The sequence below is a fragment of the Salmo trutta genome, chromosome 1, assembly GCF_901001165.1.
Source record: "Salmo trutta chromosome 1, fSalTru1.1, whole genome shotgun sequence".
NCBI lineage: Eukaryota > Metazoa > Chordata > Actinopteri > Salmoniformes > Salmonidae > Salmo > Salmo trutta.
In genome coordinates this window covers 23,600,630-23,621,264 of record NC_042957.1, presented here as the reverse complement: position 1 = coordinate 23,621,264, position 20,635 = coordinate 23,600,630, and the positions used below count along the sequence as shown (strand labels likewise).

The 20,635-nt window shown below is 45.0% G+C and overlaps 2 protein-coding genes and 1 long non-coding RNA gene across 9 annotated transcripts in view; 2 read left to right on the top strand and 1 right to left on the bottom strand.

Moving 5' to 3' along the window:
• The window catches only part of LOC115191509 (clathrin coat assembly protein AP180), a 60,953-nt gene extending 43,480 nt beyond the window's left edge, over positions 1 to 17,473 (top strand). For 3 of the 7 annotated variants that reach the window (XM_029749350.1, XM_029749324.1, XM_029749320.1), the window contains 8 exons: positions 9,038 to 9,103; positions 13,907 to 14,026; positions 14,275 to 14,299; positions 14,488 to 14,554; positions 15,445 to 15,498; positions 15,642 to 15,722; positions 15,801 to 15,909; positions 16,018 to 17,473. In XM_029749350.1, the coding sequence (XP_029605210.1) occupies positions 9,038 to 9,103; positions 13,907 to 14,026; positions 14,275 to 14,299; positions 14,488 to 14,554; positions 15,445 to 15,498; positions 15,642 to 15,722; positions 15,801 to 15,890 (503 nt within the window). In that variant the 3' untranslated portion in view covers positions 15,891 to 15,909; positions 16,018 to 17,473. The remainder of the gene's footprint in view (positions 1 to 9,037; positions 9,104 to 13,906; positions 14,027 to 14,274; positions 14,300 to 14,487; positions 14,555 to 15,444; positions 15,499 to 15,641; positions 15,723 to 15,800; positions 15,910 to 16,017) is intronic. The other 4 variants (XM_029749332.1, XM_029749335.1, XM_029749340.1 and 1 more) reach the window with 4 other exon arrangements.
• Positions 5,946 to 6,928, top strand: LOC115191572 (uncharacterized). Its single transcript, XR_003877740.1, has 3 exons — positions 5,946 to 6,034; positions 6,362 to 6,436; positions 6,834 to 6,928. It is a non-coding gene; the product is annotated as an uncharacterized LOC115191572 (long non-coding RNA).
• Positions 17,474 to 17,519: 46 nt separating the features above from the next.
• Positions 17,520 to 20,521, bottom strand: LOC115147179 (serine protease 23). The gene is made up of 3 exons (XM_029689641.1): positions 20,274 to 20,521; positions 18,914 to 19,542; positions 17,520 to 18,873 (listed from the first exon to the last, which is right to left on the bottom strand). Exons 2-3 carry the CDS (start codon positions 19,521 to 19,523, stop codon positions 18,023 to 18,025), a joined length of 1,461 nt encoding a protein of 486 aa, XP_029545501.1. The 5' UTR covers positions 19,524 to 19,542; positions 20,274 to 20,521; the 3' UTR covers positions 17,520 to 18,022.
• Positions 20,522 to 20,635: the final 114 nt, after the last annotated feature.

Below are 20,635 nucleotides of genomic sequence, written 5' to 3'. Positions count from 1 at the left end.
GAAAATGTCAGTGAAGACATTTGCCAGTTGGTCCGCGCATGCTTTGAGTACACGTCCTGGTAATCCGTCTGGCGCCACGGCTTTGTGAATGTTGTCCTGTTTTAAAGGTCTTGCTCACATCGGCTATGGAGACTGTGATCACACAGTCATCCGGAACAGCTGGTGCTCTCATGCATGCTTCAGTGTTGCTTGCCTTGATGCGATCATAAAAGGCATTTAGCTCATCTGGTAGGGTTGTGTCACTGGGCGGCTCACGGATGGGTTTTCCTTTGTAGTCCATAATATTTTTCAAGCCTTGCCACATCCGACGAGCGTCAGAGCTGGTGTAGTAGGATTCAATCTTAGTGCCTGTTTGATGGTTTGTCTGAGGGCATAGCAGGATTTCTTATATGCGTCCAGATTAGTGTCCCGCTCCTTGAAAGCGGCAGCTCTAGCCTTTAGCTCGGTGCGGATGTTGCCTGTAATCCATGGCTTCTGGTTGGGAAATGTACGTACGGTCACAGTGGGGATGCCGTCGTCAATACACTTATTGATGAAGCTGGTGACTGAGGTGGTATACTCCTCAATGTCATTGGATGAATCCCGGAACATATTCCAGTCTGTGCTAGCAAAACAGCCCTGTAGCGTAGCGTCATCTGACCACTTCCGTGTTGAGGGAGTTACTGGCCATTCCTGCTTTAGTTTTTGCTTGTACGCAGGAATCAGGAGTATAGAATTATGGTCAGATTTGCCAAATGGTGGGCGAGGGAGAGCTTTGTATGCATCTCTGTGTGTGAGTAAAGGTGGTCTAGAGTTTTTTTCCCCATCTCTGGTTGCGGATTTAAATTTGCCTGATTAAAGTCGCTGGCCACCTGGGGTGCCACTTCTGGATGAGCATTTTCTTGTTTGCTTATGGCCTTATACATCTCATTGAGTGTGGTCTTAGTGCCAGCATCAGTTTGTGGACGTAAATAAACGGCTACAAATAATATAGATGACAACTCTCTAGGTACATAGTTTGGTCTATCAATACCTCGAGACTTATTTAATATTAAACATGGCGAACCAGCAGTTATTGACAAACAAACGCACACCCCCGCCTCTCGTCTTACCAGATGTAACTGCTCTGTCGTGCCGATGCACAGAGAAGCCAGCCAGCTATTTATTATCCGTGTCGTCATTCAGCCACATCTCGGGGAAACATAAGATATTACAGATTTTAATGTCCCGTTGGTAGGATAGTCTTACTCGTAGATCGTCCAGTTTGTTTTCCAATGATTGCACGTTGGTCAATAATACGGAGGGTAGTGGTGGTTTACCTACTCAGCTGCAAATTCTTACAAGGCACCCTGCAAAGCAGTATATCCTTCGCGTTAGACTCATTAAAGAAAAACCTTTGCCAAGAGCGAGGTGAGTAATCGCTGTTCTGATGTCCAGAAGCTCTTTTCGGTCATAAGAAATGGTAGTAGCAACATTATGTACAAAATGAGTTGCAACAATGCGAAAAAACTAACTAAATAGCACAGTTGGTTTGGAACCCGTAAAACGGCAGCCATCCCTTCCGGCACCATTATACTTTTACTTGAGTAAGGGTAAATATACCTTAATAGAAAATGACTCAGGTAAAAGTGAAAGTCACCCAGTAAAATAGTACTTGTCTAAAAGTATTCGGTTTGAAATATACTTACAGTTGAAGTTGGAAGTTTACATACACTTAGGTTGGAGTCATTAAAACTCATTTTTCAACCACTCCACAAATTTCTTGTAAACAAACTATAGTTTTGGCAAGTCGGTTCGGACATCTACTTTGTGCATGACACAAGTAATTTTTCCAACAATTGTTTACAGACAGATTATTTCACTTACATTTCAATGTACCACGATTCCAGTGGGTAAGAAGTTAACATACACTAAGTTGACTGTGCCTTTAAACAGCTTGGAAAATTCCAGAAAATGATGTCATGGCTTTAGAAGCTTCTGATAGGCTAATTGACATCATTTGAGTCAATTGGAGATGTACCTGTGGATGTATTTCAAGGCCTACCTTCAACCTCAGTGCCTCTTTGTTTGTCATCATGGGAAAATCAAAAGAAATCAGCCAAGACCCCAGAAAAAAATTGTAGACCTCCACAAGTCTGGTTCATCCTTGGGAGCAATTTCCAAATGCCTGAAGGGGAGCACGCAGGGGAGCACGCAGCCATCATACCACTCAGGAAGGCGCAGCGTACGTAGAGTTTCACATCTTTATTAAATTAAACTCACAAAAACAATAAAGAGCAACGAACGCGTGAAGCTATGGAGTGCTCACAGGCAACTCCACATTAACAAGATCCCACAAAAACCAGTGGGGAAATGGCTGCCTAAATATGATCCCCAATCAGAGACAACGATAAACAGCTGCCTCTGATTGGGAACCATACCAGGCCAACATAGAACTAGACAACCTAGATAGGAACACACCCCTAGTCACACCCCGACCTAACCAAAATGGAGAATAAAAAAGGCTCTCTATGGTCAGGGCGTGACAGTAGCCCCCCCAAAGGTGCGGACTCTGGACGCAAAACCTGAAACCAACTGGGGAGGGTAGGGGGGGATACTAGTGTCGGTGGCGGCTCTGGTGCGGGTCTTTGCCCCCGCCCAGACCACGGGTCCGGCCATGGAGCTGGGTAGAACACTGTGCCCGGACTGAGCATCGGCGCGGAGAAGGGCCCCGGTCATGGAGCTGGGTTGGACACCGCACCCGGACTGGGCACCAGCGCCGAGGAAGTCTCCGGCCATGGAGCTGAGTTGGCCGCCGTGCCTGGACCGGGCCCCGACACAGAGGAAGGCTCCGGCCTTGGAGCGGAACTGGACGCCGTGCCTGGACTGAGCACCGGCGCAGAGGAAGGCTCCGGCCTCGGAGCGGGACTGGACGCCGTGCTTGGACTGAGCACCGGCGCAGAGAAAAGCTCCGGCCCTGGAGCTGGACTGGACGCCGTGCCTGGACTGGGCATCGTCGCAGAGGAAGGCTCTGGCCTCTGGACCGTCGCAGGAGGTTCCGGACTGTGGACCGTCGCAGGAGGTTCCGGACTGTACTGCACAACTTGTACCGGAACAATGACACACTTCGCACGGCGAGTGTTGGGAGCTAGCACAGGACGTACTGGGCTGTGGAGGTGTACATCAGTGCAAGTGCGGGGAGCAGGCACAGGACGTACCAGACTGGGGACATGTACTTCAGGGCGAGTACGAGGAGGAGACACAGGACGTACCGGACTGGGGAGGCGCACTGGAGACCTGATGCGTGGGACCGGCACAGATTTCACCGGACTGGTGACACGCTCCTCCAAACGCCTGCATTGCCGCATATTCCTCGCCAACTCCATTCTCCGGTATCCCTCCTCGCACTGTTCCATTGACTCCCAGGCGGGCTTTGGCACTCTCCCTGGGTCGACTGATAATCTCTCTACCTCCTCCCAGGTTGTCACTGGTTCACCCCTCGGCTCCGCCAACCACCCCGTGTGCCCCCCCCCCCCCCAAAAAAAAATTGGGCTGTCTTTTGGGCTCTCTACGTGGCCGCGAACCCCGGCGTCGTCGCTGTCCTCCCTTCTCTCCTTGCGTCTGCTTCCACAGCAGGCTTTCGTGTCCTGACATGATTTCCTCCCAAGTCCAGGATATTTTCTGCTCGATCTCCTCCAAAGCCCAGGATGCCATCTCCTCCTGGGCACGCTGCTTGGTCCTGTTGTGGTGGGATCTTCCGTCACGGTTGTGTGGAGAGACGGACCAAGGCGCAGCGTGCTTTGAGTTCCACATAATTTTATTTAGTGAAACTTACAAAACAAAAGGAAACAAACAACTAACCGTAACATCACAGGTGCTACATGCACTAACTCAAAACAAGATCCCACAAAACCCAGTGGGCAAATGGCTGCCTAAACATGATCCACAATCAGAGACAACGATAAACAGCTGCCTCTGATTGGGAACCATACCAGGCCAACATAGACATAAAACAACCTAGATAACCCACCCTAGTCACACCCCGACCTAACCAGCATAGAGAATAAAAGGCTCACTATGATCAGGGCGTGACACGTACTTTGGTGCGAAAAGTGCAAATCAATCCCAGAACAACAGCAAAGGACCTTGTGAAGATGAAACGAGTCCTATATCGACATAACCTGAAAGGCCGCTCAGCAAGGAAGAAGCCACTGCTCCAAAACCGCCATAAAAAAACAGATTACGGTTTGCAACTGCACATGGGGACAAAGATCGTACTTTTTGGAGAAATGTCCTCTGGTCTGATGAAACAAAAAAGGAACTTTTTGGCCATAATGACCATCGTTATGTTTGGAGGAAAAAGTGGGACGCTTGCAAGCTGAAGAACACCATCTCATCCATGAAGCAAGGGGGTGGCAGCATCATGTTGTGGGGGTGCTTTGCTGCAGGAGGGACTGGTGCACTTCACAAAATAGATGGGATCATGAGGAAAGAAAATTATGTGGATATATTGAAGCAACAATACAAGCCATCAGTCAGGAAGTTAAAGCTTGGTCGCAAATGGGTCTTCCAAATTAACAATGCCCCCAAGCATACTTCCAAAGTTGTGGCAAAATGGCTTAAGGACAACAAAGTCAAGGTATTGGAGTGGCCATCACAAAGCCCCGACCTCAATCCTATAGAACATTTGTGGGCAGAACTGAAAAAGTGTGTGCGAGCAAGAGGCCTACAAACCTGACTCAGTTACACAAGCTCTGTCAGGAGGAATGGGCCAAAATTCACCCAACTTATTGTGGGAAGCTTGTGGAAGGCTACGTTAAACGTTTGACCCAAGTTAAACAATTTAAAGGCAATGCTACCAAATACTAATTGAGTGTATGTAAACTTCTGACCCACTGGGAATGTGATGAAAGAAATAAAAGCTAAAATTAATAATTTTCTCTACTATTATTCTGACATTTCACATTCTTAAAATAAAGTGGTGATCCTAACTGACCTAAGACATGGAATATTTACTATGATTAAATGTCAGGAATTGTGAAAAACTGAGTTTAAATGTATTTGGCTAAGGTGTATGTAAACTTCCGACTTCAACTGTAAGTATTACAAGTAAATGGAATTGCTAAAATGTACTTAAGTATCAAAAGTAAAAGTATAAACCATTTCAAATTCCTTATTTTAAGCAATCCAGTCGGCACAATGTTATTTTTTTAAATTATTGACGGATCACCAGAGGCACACTCCAACACTCAGACATAATTTACAAATCAAGCATTTGTGTTTAGTGAGTCCACCAGATCAGAGGTAGTACGGATGACCATGGATGTTCTCTTGATAAGTGTGTGAATCGGACCATTTTCCTGTCAAAATGTAACAAGGACTTTTGGGTGTCAGGGAAAATGTAGGGAGTAAAAATTACATAGTTTTTTTCAGGAATGTAGTGAAGTAGAAGTTGATAAAAATATAAATGGTAAAGTACCGATACCCCAAAAAGTATATTTACTTAAGTACTTTACACCACTGGTTATTGGGATACCAGAGAGTATAATGAGAGAGGATGAATACTACTAATATTGTTTTTTCAAAGATGTTTCCTGCTACACCTCTTCACAAATCATGCTCTTTTCCTATAATTTTTCATCAGACATGCATATTTCCAGATTATCTCTTGATCATATACAGTACTTCATCGTTTTTACATTTACTGTGTGTTCCTAAAGAATATGGAGCTGTGAATTCCTAACTGAGCTTGTATCTTCTCCCTCAGAATCTCAGACAAATGCAGCTACTCCTCTTCCCTATTGAACAGAATATAGCTCTTCGTTTTACACTGTGTTGTGGTCATTGCGTAACATCCTCATCTTCTCTTGTCATCCCTTCCCCCTGTTCTCTCCTCCCAAAGACCCCTTTGCCCCCTCTGGTGGTAGCTCAGATGCAGTAGGCCCAGGGCTGGACCTGTTTGCCATGATGCCTATGGAGAACAACTGCTTTAACTCAGTGGCGCCCCCTTCTGCCCCCTCATCCATCATCACAGCACCTATCCCTCCACCACCCCCATCGATAGACCTCTTGAGTGGTAAATGTTTATGCACGTGTGTGTGGTACTTCTTAACCTTTGCTTTTGTCCCCTTTCGTCCCTGTCCTCTACTCTGCATCCATGTCCTCTCCTCTTCTGCGTTTTTTCAGTCGACTGCATTTTTCCTGGGTGTCCTTTTCTCTTTGTGAGGCTAACTTGCACATGTTTCTGTTCCTCTGCTACCTTTCAGCTTGGATGCATTCTGCTGCCTCTCTGCTCCTGCATTGACTTTCAATCACAATTGTTAATCTAATTAATCAGTGTTTGTACTCTGCTGTACTCATCTCTCTGTGTGTGTGTGGGGGTGGGTGTTTTTTTGCCCTGTAGCTATGTTTGATTCCATGCCAGATCCAAGCTTCACCAAAGCAGACCTTGCCCCCAGTGTTGACATGTTTGGAGCAGGTACCCAGACTAGCGTCATCTCACTGCTCTCCTCCTTGCTACTCTCCTCCCCTCTCCCTCTTTCCCTTTGCCCTCTTTTCCCCTCTCCTCCATTCTCCATCTTATTTCTCTCCATCGGTTATCTTGTTGTCCTTGATCAGTGAAGAAAAGGAATTGTGAATGGTTTCCTCTGGGTCTGCTACAGGCTATTGAGCAGGGCCTCAGCTTCTAACTCTCTCTCTCTCTCTCTTTTACTCCACTCTACTTTTGGTCTCAGTGTGTTTATGTATTATAAATTAAAACCTTGTTGTCTTTCTCAGCATGTGTTTGGAGTGCTGTTTCTATATGTGAATTATTGTATTTCAGGGATACTGATTGTGTACCAATCTAATCCTCCTCTACCCTCCCCTTATAACAGATGCCTTCTCCTCCCCTACCCCCCTCTCCTCAGCCCCCCCAATGGACAAGGGGGTGATCATGGACCTGTTTGGGGGTGGGTAACTGTACACCCTGCCCCCCCCCTCACTATGCCCCTTGCTGCAGGTTGACTGTCTTCACGAGTGGCCTTTGTGAAAAAATATCTCTCTTGAGCAAAAAATCCATCATTTTGATTTATTATTTGATTATTTAATTGATTATTTTTATCATGTCATTCACCTTCATCAACATTTCTCATTTTTGATGACCCATAATCTTCTCTAGAGCATATTGAGTTTGTGTTGCTAAGTAAACTCAGCAAAAAAAGAAACGTCCTCTCACTGTCAACTGCGTTTATTTTCAGCAAACTTAACATATGTAAATATTTGTATGAACATAACAAGATTCAACAACTGAGACATAAACTGAACAAGTTCCACAGACATGTGACTAACAGAAATTGAATAATGTGTCCCTGAACAAAGGGAGGGTCAAAATCAAAAGTAACAGTCAGTATCTGGTGTGGCCACCAGCTGCATTAAGTACTGCAGTGCATCTCCTCCTCATGGACTGCACCAGATTTGCCAGTTCTTGCTGTGAGATGTTACCCCATTCTTCCACCAAGGTACCTGCAAGTTTTCTGACATTACTGGGGGGAATGGCCCTAGCCCTCAACCGCCGATCCAAAAGGTCCCAGACGTGCTCAATCCTGTCTTACAGGAAATCCCGCACAGAACGAGCAGTATGGCTGGTGGCATTGTCATGCTGGAGGGTCATGTCAGGATGAGCCTGCAGGAAGAGTACCACATGAGGGAGGAGGATGTCTTCCCTGTAACGCAAAATGTTGTGACTGGTTGCAAAGTCAACAAGCTCAGTCCGATGATGCTGTGACACATTGTCCCAGACCATGACGGACCCTCCACTCCAAATAGATCCCGCTCCAGAGTACAGGCCTCGGTCTAATGCTCATTCCTTCGACAATAAACGCGAATCCGACCATCACCCCTGGTGAGACAAAACCGTGACTCGTCAGTGAAGAGCACTTTTTGCCAGTCCTGTCTGGTCCAGCAACGGTGGGTTTGTGCCCATAGGCGACGTTGTTGCAGGTGATATCTGGTGAGGACCTGCCTTACAACAGGCCTACAAGCCCTCAGTCCAGCCTCTCACAGCCTATTGCGGACAGTCTGAGCACTGATGGAGGGATTGTGCGTTCCTGGTGTAACTCAGGCAGTTGTAGTTGCCATCCTGTACCTGTCCCGCAGGTGTGATGTTCGGATGTACCGATCCTGTGCAGGTGTTGTTACACGTGGTCTGCCACTGCGAGGACGATCAGCTGTCCGTCCTGTCTCCCTGCAGCACTGTCTTAGGCGTCTCACAGTACGGACATTGCAACTTATTGCCCTGGCCACATCTGCAGTCCTCATGCCTCCTTGCAGCATGCTTAAGGCACGTTCACACAGATGAGCAGGGAGCCTGGGCATCTTTCTTTTGGTGTTTTTCAGAGCCCGCAGAAAGGCCTCTTTTAGTGTCCTAAGTTTTCATAGCTGTGACCTTAATTTCCTACCGTCTGTAAATTATTAGTGTCTTAACAACCGTTCCACAGGTGCATGTTCATGGAACAAGCATGGGAAACAGTGTTTAAACCCTTTACAATGAAGATGTTTTTAATTAATTTTACCTTTATTTAACTAGGCAAGTCAGTTAAGAACAAATTCTTATTTTCAGTGAGCCTACCGGGGAACAGTCAGTTAACTGCCTTGTTCAGGGGCAGAACAACAGATTTTTACCTTGTCAGCTCAGGGATTCAATCTTGTAACCTTTCGGTTACTAGTCCAACACTCTAACCACCAGGCTACCTGCCGCCGCCTCTGTGAAGTTATTTCAATTTTTACGAATTATCTTTGAAAGACAAGGTCCTGCAAAAGGGATGTTTCTTTTTTTGCTGAGTTTAGATGTAGACTTGCCACAGCATATTGGGATCAAATTAGTTTCTATTGGTGTGTACTGTATGTGTGTATACCTGTGTATGTCTACTGTCCTATCTGGCAGTGATAACGCTGCTCTATCTGTTTGGCGTTCCTAGTGTGGAGCGGAAGGCTGACTTCTTAACCCTTCTCTGCCCTCATGCTGCACTGCTAATGGCTTGGCCCACCTTGGCCTGGTATGGTTTGGTTTGGCTTGGCTTGGTTTGGTTTGACCCATCAGACTCCACTGGTGGAGAGACCAAGCCTGCTGCCCCTGCAGCTGCCTCTGGTGCTGAGCTGATGGCAGGTAACGTACCTACCGATGCACGACACACCCACCATGCATGACACACGCACCAGGCATGACCCATTCACATTGTATGCAAGACACATAACAGTAATTTTAACCTGGATGGTTCAAAACCTGAATGCTGATTGGCTGAAAGCCGTGTTATATCAGACTGTATGACAAAACATTTATTTTTACTCTTCTAATTCCGTTGGTAACCAGTTTATAATAGCAATAAGGCATCTCGGGGGATAAGGACTGTATCCAGGCACTCCACGTTGAGTCGTGCTTAAAGAACAGACCTTAGCCATGGAATATTGGTCATATACCACATACCTTCGGGCATTATTGCTTAAATATACAGTTGAAGTCAGAAGTTTACATACACCTTGGGCAAATATATTTAAACTCAGTTTTTTTTTACAATTCCTGACATTTAATCCTAGTAAAAATTCCCTGTTTTACGTCAGTTAGGATCACCACTTTATTTTAAGAATGTGAAATGTCAGAATAATAGAATAGTAGAGAGAATGATTTATTTCAGCATTTATTTCTTTCATCACATTCCCAGTGGGTCAGAACTTTACATACAATCAATTAGTATTTGGTAGCATTGCCTTTAAATTGTTTAACTGGGGTCAAACATTTCGGGAAGCCTACCACAAGCTTTCCATAATAAGTTGGGTGAATTTTGGCCCATTCCTCCTGACAGAGCTGATGTAACTGAGTCAGGTTTGTAGGCCTTCTTGCTCACACATCCTTTTTCAGTTCTGCCCACAAATTTTCTATAGGATTGAGGTCAGGGCTTTGTGCTAGCCACTCCAATACCTTGACTTTGTTGTCCTTAAGCCATTTTGCCACAAGTTTGGAAGTATGCTTGGTGTCATTGTCCATTTGGAAGACCCATTTGCGACCAAGCTTTAACTTCCTGACTGATGTCTTGAGATGCTGCTTCAATATTTCCACATAATTTTCCTTCCTCATGAGGCCATCTACACTGTGTGCACAATTATTAGGCAAGTTGTATGTTTGAGGATTAATTTTATTATTTAACAACTACAGCGCTCTCGGTCAATCCAAAATGTTAATAAACCTCAAACCTTAATATTTAAGAAAGTAAAAGTGAGGTCTTGGCTTTCTTTGGAGAATATCTGTGTGTGCACAATTATTGGGCAACTATTAGTGTGCAGAATTATTATGCAACTAAATGAAAAATGAAAAATTCCCCATCTCACTTGTTTATTTTCATCTGTTAAAGTGAGAATAATAAACAAACAACTCAAAATGTATAAATAAACATTTCTGACATTTAAAAAAAAATAATCTGTGACCAATATAGCCACCCTTCTTTTCAATAACAGTCATAAGCCTTCCATCCATGGAGTCTGTCAGTTTCTTGATCTGTTGACCATCAACGTTTTGTGCAGCAGCAACCACAGCCTCCCAGACACTGGTCAGAGAGGTGTACTGTTTTCCTTCACCGTAAATCGTCCGTTTAAGAAGGGACCACAAGTTCTCAATAGGGTTTAGGTCAGGTGGGGAAGGGGGGCCATGTCATTATTCTTTCATCTTTAAGGCCTTTACTGGCTAGCCACGCAATGGAGTACTTCGATGCATGCGATGGAGCATTGTCCTGCATAAAAATCATGGTCTTCTTGAAAGATGCAGAATTTTTCCTGTACCACTGCTTGAAGAAAGTGTCTTCTAAAAACTGGCAGTATGTTTGGGAGTTGAGTTTGAGTCCATCTTCAACCCAAAAAGGTCCAACTAGCTCATCTTTAATAATACCACCCCATACCAGTACCCCACCTCTACCTTGCTGGCGTCTGAGTCGAAGTGGAGCTCCGCGCCCGTTACTGATCCAGCCACGGGCCCATCATCTGGTCCGTCAAGAGTCACTCATCTCATCAGTCCATAAAACCTTTGAAAAATCTGTCTTCAGATATTTCTTGGCCCAGTCTTGACGTTTCAACTTATGTGTCTTGTTCAGTGGTGGTCGGGTTTCAGCCTGCCTTACCTTGGCCATGTCTCTGAGCACTGAACACCTTGTACTTCTGGGCACTCCAGGTAGGTTGCAGTTCTGGAATATGACAGCACTGGAGGATAACGGGTTCCTGGTAGCTTCACGTTTGATTCTTCTCAAATCTTTGGCAGTTAATTTCGTCTTTTTTTCTCAACACTGTTCTTGCGACCTTGTTGACTATTTGCAACAAATCATTTGATTGTTCTGTGATCACGCCTCAATATCTTAGCAATTTCAAGAGTGCTGCATTCCTCTGAAATACTTTTTAACATTTTTGACTTTTCAGAGTCAGTTAAACCTCTTTCTTTGGCCCATTTTGCCTGAGGAAAAGAAGATGCCTAATAATTATACACACCTTGATATAGGCTGTTGATCTCCTTAGGCCACACCCTCCCTCATTACACAAATACACATCACCTGATATGCTTAAATCCAATAAGCATTCCAGTTTATACAGCTTAGAGTTGGGAAATATGCATAATAATGATGATATGGTCAAAATACTGACTTGCCTAATAATTGTGCACACAGTGTATTTTGTGAAGTGCATCAGTCCCCTTGGCTGATTTCTTTTGATTTTCCCATGATGTCAAGCGAAGAAGCACTGAGCTTGAAGGTAGGCCTTGAAATACATCCACAGGTACACCTCCAATTGACTAAAATGATGTCAATTAGCCTATCAGAAGCTTCTAAAGCCATGACATCATTTTCTGTAATTTTCCAAGCTGTTTAAAGGCACAGTCAACTTAGTGTATGTAAACTTCTGACCCACTGGAATTGTGATACAGTGAATTATAAGTGAGATAATCTGTCTGTAAACAATTATTGGAAAAATTACTTGTATCATGCACAAAGTAGATGTCCTAACCGACTTGCCAAAACTATAGTTTGTTAACAAGACATTTGTAGAGTGGTTGAAAAACGAGTTTTAATGACTCCAACCTAAGTGTATGTAAACTTCCGACTTCAACTGTACCACATAATATTTTCCATTGTACTGTAATATGTAACCACATTAACAAATATATCTGACATTATACAGTTACAGTGGCTATATTAAAAGCATATTGTGTGTGTATTTTTGACAATCTAGATATGTTATTTCACATCCATATTTTGTATACAGTGATCATTCCTTGATTTGACTTATTTAATAACACTTGTATTAGTAACAACAGACAGCACACATGTATATGAACATGTGTCTGTCTGAATGAATACGTCCTGATTGTATGTAACTTGGTTTTATGGCCATTCCACATGCATACTGCTGTTTTGTATGGTCATTATTGTTCTAGCTTCTGTCCTTAGTTGTCTCTCTCACTCCGTTGATGAGAGAGACAACTAAGTGTGAGACAACTGAGTGTTTTTCACTCAGCCACTTGGTAACCCTGGTAACTGGGTTACCGTGGCAATGTTCCCTGTTTCATGGTCATGGCTGTCACTAGCCTGCATGCTATGTTACTGACGATCTGCAAATACTTCTGCTTAAGGCTTAACTCTTTCTCCTCCATCTCTCTTTCTCTTGCAACATTTGTCATCTAACTCACTCCATTATTTTTCCCTTCACTACTCTCTCCCTTTCTTCTTACCCTTCCATCCTCTCCCTCCCCCTTTTTGTCCTTCTGCACTTTGTCTCTCGCTCTCAATCACTCGCTCTCACACTCTCTATCCTCTCGTTCTCTCTTCTCTCTCCACCCTCTCTCCATCTGGCTCTGGGGCTGGCTCATTGCTTGCTTCCTGCACTCTGATTGGGTGAGTGTTCTGGCCCATTGATGTGCTGGTTTCCCACAGTGCATTGCTGCATTGCAGTAGGAGAGCCACTGCTGCTGTTCTGTTCCCTCTGCTCTGACAGATGCTTAATATATACAATGTGTGAGATGCTCACATCACAATGCCCATTTAGCTTTGTACTGGCTAGGCTGCAGTGCTTTCTCACTCTAGAGCAGAGGCTGCATCCTAACTGTCACCTAGATACAGAGGGTGATACCCTATCTCAAACAATCTAGCTAATAAGATACTACACTCGTAGAAAAAAGGGTTCCAAAAGGGTTATTCGGCTGTCCCCATAGGAGAACCCTTTTTGGTTCCATGTAGAACCCTCTGTGGAAAGGATTCTACATGGAAACCAAAAGGATTCAACCTGGAACCAAAAATGTTTTTTCAAAGGGTTATTCTATGGGGACAGCCGAAGAAACCTTTTAGGTTGTAGATAACACCACAAGAGTGTAACACTATTGAGTAGTGTTAAGTAAACAAAATATAAATGCTCTTTATTGATATTACATGTACATGGAGAGCATTACTTAAACTGTGTGTGTGTGTGTGTGTGTGTGTGTGTGTGTGTGTGTGTGTGTGTGTGTGTGTGTGTGTGTGTGTGTGTGTGTGTGTGTGTGTGTGTGTGTGTGTGTGTGTGTGAAAGCACAGTACATGTCCTCACAGTCATAGTGAGTGTCAGTACGAGGGCTTGCTATACTCGTCTCTGATCACTGTTGACATGGAGACCGTATCAATATGTTATCATGGTAATCCCACTCGTAAGGAGGACCCCTCCTGTTATGATCTGAGAGGATTATTGTGGCTGTTTGATCTAAACCTGTCTCTCACCCTCTTTCTCTCGCTCTCTCTCACTCTCTCCCTCTCTCTCTCTCTCTCTCTCTCTCTCTCTCTCACTCTCCCCTTTCCCTCTCTCTCTCTCACCCCTTTCTCTCTCTCCCTTTTCTCTCTCCCCCTCTCCATCCTCTTCTCCCCCCTCCCCATTGCTATCTCTCTCTCCCCCCTCCTCGTGTCTCCTGTAGCGTTTGATGGTCTAGGGGATGTGTTGATGCCTTCTATGACGCCCCAGGCCGGGGCAGCCTCGTCTCCAGTCAAACCTATGGGAGGAGACCTGGACGCCACCATGGCTAGCATGGCTAGCAGTAAGTCTCTGAGCAGACGCAGGACAGTGACCTCTAATTGGCCTGAAGCATTTCAGAATCATGGTGCTGCCCACCTATGCATAGACATGAATTTACATGGGAGTTACATACCGCTGCTAGGTACATTGTCATTAGAGTGGCGGTACATCATGTTTCATAGTACTTACAAATGTGATAAGATACTGAACGGACATTATTCTGTGACTGGGAAATATTAATTGTCCAATGTCTTATTTTCTCTCTCTCAGATCTGGGAATGGGGAGCCAAAAACCGTAAGTTTTCCTGTTTTGAGTCTGTGTCTATTTGTGTGTCGAAATGTCACTTAATGCCATGGATTACAATCACATAGCATTTTCCATGTGCTCAATGAGCTTTACATTTTAAAAGGTTGGGAGGCTATAGCTGTCTTTTCTTTCTCTTTTTCTTTTGGCTTACTGACTAATTGACATCTTTTCCGCAGGGGGGAGAACACGATGGGAGGCTGGTCAACTCCTCAGGTAGCTCCTCCCAGTTGGGGCGCTCCCATGGTAAATGTTGTCTGGTTCAAATAGCATGGAGTGCAGCGACATGGCAGTGACAGGCATGGAATGGAACCAATTACACGCGCCGTTCCTCTCTGACTCTTCAGGGTGGTCCAATCACAACACTGGGAAAATGGAAATTTGGAGTTTGGCGTTCGGTTTAAAAGGGGTGAACATTTTGTGGGAAAACTAGGGGTTGGATTGGGAATAACCCCTGGAGAGCTCTGGGAGGGCTGATGTTTGTCCCAAACTAAGGAGCTGCTTGGAAAACCACTTCCCGTTTCTTCTCTTATGGTTCTGACCTCGAGCAAACCACATGACCCTTCGCTGACCCCGAAATGCCCTGCTCATCTGCATATATCTTTATTTCCATCCCCATTGGCTTTCTTTAGCAACAGCTCCTCTTCCTAGGGTCCAAATGAAACACACTACAAAACAGTCACATTTCGATCACTTTAGCTTCATAATTTAATATGCTGCACTTACCATTGCTTCACTTGGCCAAAAAGCTTTCGCTATAGGGTCTATAGTTGCTGTATTACCCCATGGCTTCAGCTGTTAATTTAGCCAAAGCCTCACTACTGATATAAAAATCTGATATTTAGTTGCTGATTAAACTGGTCTGCCTGATCATGTGTTCCTATAATTGACCCTGTGCTCTTCAAATGCTTCTGCTTGAGCAAATCACCTGAACCTGATTTTAGAGGCTAGGTTTTCTATGTGATCTCTCTCTCTCTCTCTGTGTTGAATCTCTTTTAATGATGTCTTTGTCTGTGTTGTGTGTGTGTGTCAATGATATGTCTGTGTGTTTGCTGTTGCAGTGTTGTCTTTGTTGTGCCTGTGTTGTATGTAGTGTAGTAACATCCCACCTCCTCTTCCCCCCTCCACACCCCTAGAACGTTCCAATGGGGTCCCCTTCTTTTATGGGGTCTAACCAAGGATTCAGCATGGTAAGACCACCCCGCCCTCGGTCTAGGACCATTAGGAGCACCTAAGATGGCCAATGACCCCATTAGGTGGCCCATGTAGTTTGGTGCCACTGTGAGAGATAGTAGCTGCCATAGCGTCTGACTGTCTCCTCTCTCTGTCTCAGGGTGGAGCGGTCGGGGCTGGAGCTCCCATGATGCCGATGGTTAGGACAGGCTTTGGAGCCCCTGCAACCCCAGGAGCACCAGTAAGACACACACACACACACACACACACACACACACACACACACACCTATTCCATGACACAGTGTTTCCTGTGACAGATGGGATCTCCAGGGATGGCCGGGAGTCCGAGGAGGCCTCCACCCCCCAAGAATGCCCTGGATGACCTCAACATCAAGGACTTCATGTAAACCCCTCTAACCCTTCAAGGTAGGGTTCTCTCTCTCACAGTGGCACCAAACTACATACACACAATGCAATGAAAAGAGAGAGTTTCAGAATAACATTGTGGTAATCAACTCTCTCTCTCCTCTCCAGAGGTTGTCATTGTGTCTGGAGCTCTATGGATGTGGATGTGTGCACTCCCCGCCTTCCTGTCACGCCCAAGTCCCTTCAGCCAGTCAACCATCAGCATTACGACCCCTGCCCTCTGACTTCCCCGTAACCCCGCCCTCCCTCTCTGTCTGATGTTTTAGCACAAACCGTGGATGTGAATCATAAATACAGAAAACAAAAATGTGTATGTCTGTGTGAGTGTACTTCAATGTTATCCTTTACTTAAATTAAGACAAAAAATGTAACATAAAAAATTATATTGTATTTTGAATCATTCTGGTACTCCCTGAAAGAGCTGAGTTGGAATGTGTTGTTAACCGTGGACTGTGTTCGGTGTGTGTAAACCTCACTGGCCAATCCCTGCCCTATCCCCTCCCTTGCTGTCCAATCAAATTCTGTACTGAGCTGTGTTGCTGATGTTATTCAACACTTAGTTGTACTTCTCTCCATTCATTGATCCATCCAGCCTCTTATACAGTTCTTTGGGTGTATATTGATGAATATTGAAATATGTATCATCACAAATCTGGGTTTACGAGATGACGAATCATATGACAACTTCCATTTTACATTCAATTCATTTTTGTTTTTATTTTGTCTGTTTTTTTTATTGTGTGTTACATGCAAAATTTGTTGACTATGTTCAAATTGACATATGCGTTTTTGAACATTTTAAATGATAGATTATACATATATTTCTTTAGTCTTTATTTTGAGAGAAAATGTATCATATATTTTAATTATGTCTATGAATTGTAAGATTGAAAAAAAATGCAAGAAGATTCAAAAACGATCCTTTCCCTTGTACAGTATCTCCCTATCTGTATTTGAAGGCAGTATTGAATGCAAACTCAGTCCCAGTGTTTACTGTTGCACTCCCTATTGGTGTGAAGTGGTACTGCATTTAAGCATGTCAAGTGAAGTTGATCTGGGCTGCATCCAAATACTTTTAAAAATCAAAACATACTTGTCTCCTTTCCTTAACGGCCAATTATCTGAATTGAATCGATAGGTGAAAGGCAGTTGGTGGAAACAATGCAGTCCTTACACCTATCAGTGGTCATGGAGTGAATGAGACAAGGAAATGTTTGTAAACATTATTGGGACACTTCCACAAGGTCATTGTGGTGCAGTGATCAGTACGGTTGTATCGTCCCCTGTAGCAACACTCCAGGGGTGTTGCGAACTAATTGGCTGTAAAGTGTTCAGATATACACTGGATGTTCCATGTGTCGTTTTTCTTCCAAAGTGACTATCTTAATGTGTTGAGAAAGAAAAAGATACATAAAACGTATCATATACAATAATGTGGATAACAATGTTTGCTATATATTTGGTTGAAGGCAGTGTTGTTTGGTTCTTGGATGGCATCACTCCTCTCATCTCCCCCACTTGCATGTGAGTCCCATTGAGATCCAATAAAATTCAAATACACTGATGTCTTCACTGTTGTCATTCATGCTTGATGTTCAGTCCATCACACATTTTTTGGGTATTCAATGGTAGGCTTTAATATAAAGAAATACAGATTATTTTTAACAAGCTAAATTTATATTTAGGAAATACTCAACAAAAGACACATTTACATTTAAGCCAGATAGCAAAACTATGAATCATGCAGAGATGATAAAAATAAGCACCAATGGAATTAATCTTAGCCCCCGTATTACGTGCACAATGGTCATTTCTTGGAAGCAACACATAAAGACATATAAGACTGAAAAGCCTGTTAGTGTTCGGAGAGCACCATAGAATTTTGAGACCTCAAAATAATTTTTGGGCATTCTGGATAGGAATCTGTTTGATTGACCGGAGCATGAAAATCATCCCATATTCCAAAATCCTATTCCATCTGATCTGTCTGTGCTGGCCATTTGATAGTTCGTTGACCACCATTTCAGCACTTTGAGGTCTCAGTGAAAAGTGCTAGATGATCATTTGTTTCTTCCTCTGATCGGTCTGACAGATCCAGCAGATCCCTGGCTTCTCAGGCCTTCGCACACATGCTGGGATCCCCATGGATCCAGTGGCAGATCTGAGCGTATTTAGGTGGAGTGATCCTCACCGCCACATTATAATCCCTCTTTTCACCCCGGTCCCCTTCCACCCAGCGGTGCCCTGAGAACACTCCAATCACCTTCCGCTGCCACTTCCTCTTATTGGACCCCTCCACTTCCTGTCTGAGCCGGATGTATATGCCAGCACCTGACGCCCCCTGCTGGGCGTCACAGTGCTGATACAACAGGTCGTCTGACTCCTCCGTCACTGAACAGAAGCGATAGACCACCTTTTCTCTCTCTCCCTCCGTTTGTCCTCCCTCTGGCTCATTGTCAAACCCTGAGAAGTGGATGCGACCCAAGGGGAGGGGCTTTGAAGCGGGCGCAACCCCCAGCTCCATGTGCTTCTGTTTGATTGGCCGTTTCAACTCTAGGAGGGCGTAGTCATAGTCAGGGGTGACGGCATTAGTGTCATCGTCCCCTGTGTGTATCCAACCCTTGGGGATGTGGATTTGTTTCACGCGTGTCCAGCGGAAGGAGGGCTGCTTTTTAGTTTCTGTGCTGCGTTGTACACGGCTACTTCTGCTACCTCTCGTTCTCTGCCTACCCCCTCCCTCTCTTCTCTCCTTCTCTGTGTTCCCTTCTTCACCTCCCTCTGCTCCGGTCTCCCCATCAACCGCGTTCTGTATCTCCCCCTTTCCCTTCATTCCTCTCCGCCTCCCTCCTCTCCGTCTCTGCTCCTGTCTCGGTCCTTCTTCATCTATCCCATTCCCATCCTCCTCCTCTTCTCCAACCTCTTCCTCTCCTTCCACCTTTCCCACCCTTTCCACATCTCCTCCTCTCCTCCCACCTCTCCTCCCCCCCCCCCCTCCTCCCCCCACCCCTACCTCGTTTAGATTTTAGCTGTAGGACCCCGACTTTCAGCCTGTGGACCCCCTGCAGGTAGTCCTTCCCGTTGTGGACACAGTGGGCTGCCGTCAAGATGTGTTTGGCAGACACCAGGACCCCGGAGCAGCCTGTGGACAGGCGGACCGCCGTGGAGAACGGGTAGTTGGTGGTAAAGTGGCTGTCTGAGATGACAAAGCGCCCGTCCAAGCCGTACACCTGACGTTTCCTGCGAGTGTGTGAGGGTGTGCGTGAAGTTGTCTCATTCAGGCCCTGCAGTATGACATCGGTGTGCGTGCGCGTGCCGTTTTCGTACACCGTCTCGTATCCCAGCATGCTCTCCACCGTGGCCTGGTCGGGAGGGGGGAGAGCGCTCCGACACTCTATCCCACACATCCCCTCCCCTTCCCCATCTGCCCCCTCACCCTTCCCCCCAAATTTGGGAGTCTGCAGATGCACTGTGTGCCTGTCCAGAATCAACGGGACACTCTGCACGGACCAGCCATACTCTTTATCATCATCATCATCATCGTCACCGTGGCCCCCCCTGACAGGAACACACAGGGGCAGGGCACAGAGCAGCAGACACAGGGGAATGGGGCCCATCACACTGCTCCAACAGGGCCTAAGAAACAGAGGAGAGAGGAGGGAAGAGTGAGCTAAAAGAAAGACATAGGTGACTGGTGTATAAAATGAGGGCTCAGGCCAGCAGAGGGTGCTCTATCCCCAACAGTCATCACAAACTGCTTCAGCGTTATTGAAGGCTTATCTTTGCAATAGCGGTCTCACCGGCAGATGCCGCTGGTAGTGAAGTCCGTTATACGTTTGGAACAGTTATGTGGCATAGGCAACTGGCTTATTCAGACAAGTAGTAGCCTAACTAACGTTGGGCCCCAACAATAGCCCACTTTCACCTGATGATACCATGATTGAAAAATGGAACTAAGGCCATTTGATGTTTGTTTTCCAACTATAAATATTGTCATAGACTTTCGAAATCTTTATTATAATGCAGCAAGACTACAAAAGAAACTGCTTGATAAAAGAAGAACATAGGTATGAACCTGACCAGAAATATGATTTTATTAATACGGAAACGATGATGATTTAGTGGAAATACTGTACATAGGCCTATTGGCTATAGTGTGAAGCGTAATGGTGATAAAACGATCACATTTTCTCAGAATGGTCATAGTAGTCTAATCACCCATAGAAAATCACAATGGAAAGTAAATAATGCAACTGTAGTCGAAATTGAAGCTGATGATCATTGATTAGTAATGCCTGGCCTGTGTCTATACATTCCTGCCTAACACGTGAACTGATTGAAATGGAGAGTAAACAAAACACTCATACCTGCAAGCATTTGACAAGAAATGCAGAAGTCAGCAAAATGCCTCTTTTAATATATAAATCGGTATTTCATCCAGTCGGGTATGATTCAGTGAGTGAAAGACCGCGTCCCATCATCGCCAGCGCATCAAACAAACGGAACGCAATGGAACGCCGTTCCAATCTTCACTGAGATTTGTCCATGATGAAGAAAAAAAGGGAATAACAAAGTGCGGCTCGTTCATGTTACAAGGCAACACCGGGGGAGGTACTGCCTGGTGTTGCGGAAAGCAAGGAGGAGGACCGACTGAAGTTGAATGAAGTTCTTCAGTATGTGAACTGTGGAATTTATGTCCACAACCAGGCAAATGATATAAAACGTGTTA

Excerpts from the sequence above, each read along its gene's own strand:
- LOC115147179 (XM_029689641.1), bottom strand. The coding sequence starts at position 19,523 with ATGGGCCCCATTCCCCTGTGTCTGCTGCTCTGTGCCCTGCCCCTGTGT. Across the intron at positions 18,874-18,913 it reads AAAATCTAAACGAGGTAGGG|GAGGAGGAGATGTGGAAAGG; the intron begins GTGGGGGGAGGA and ends GAGGTGGGAGGA.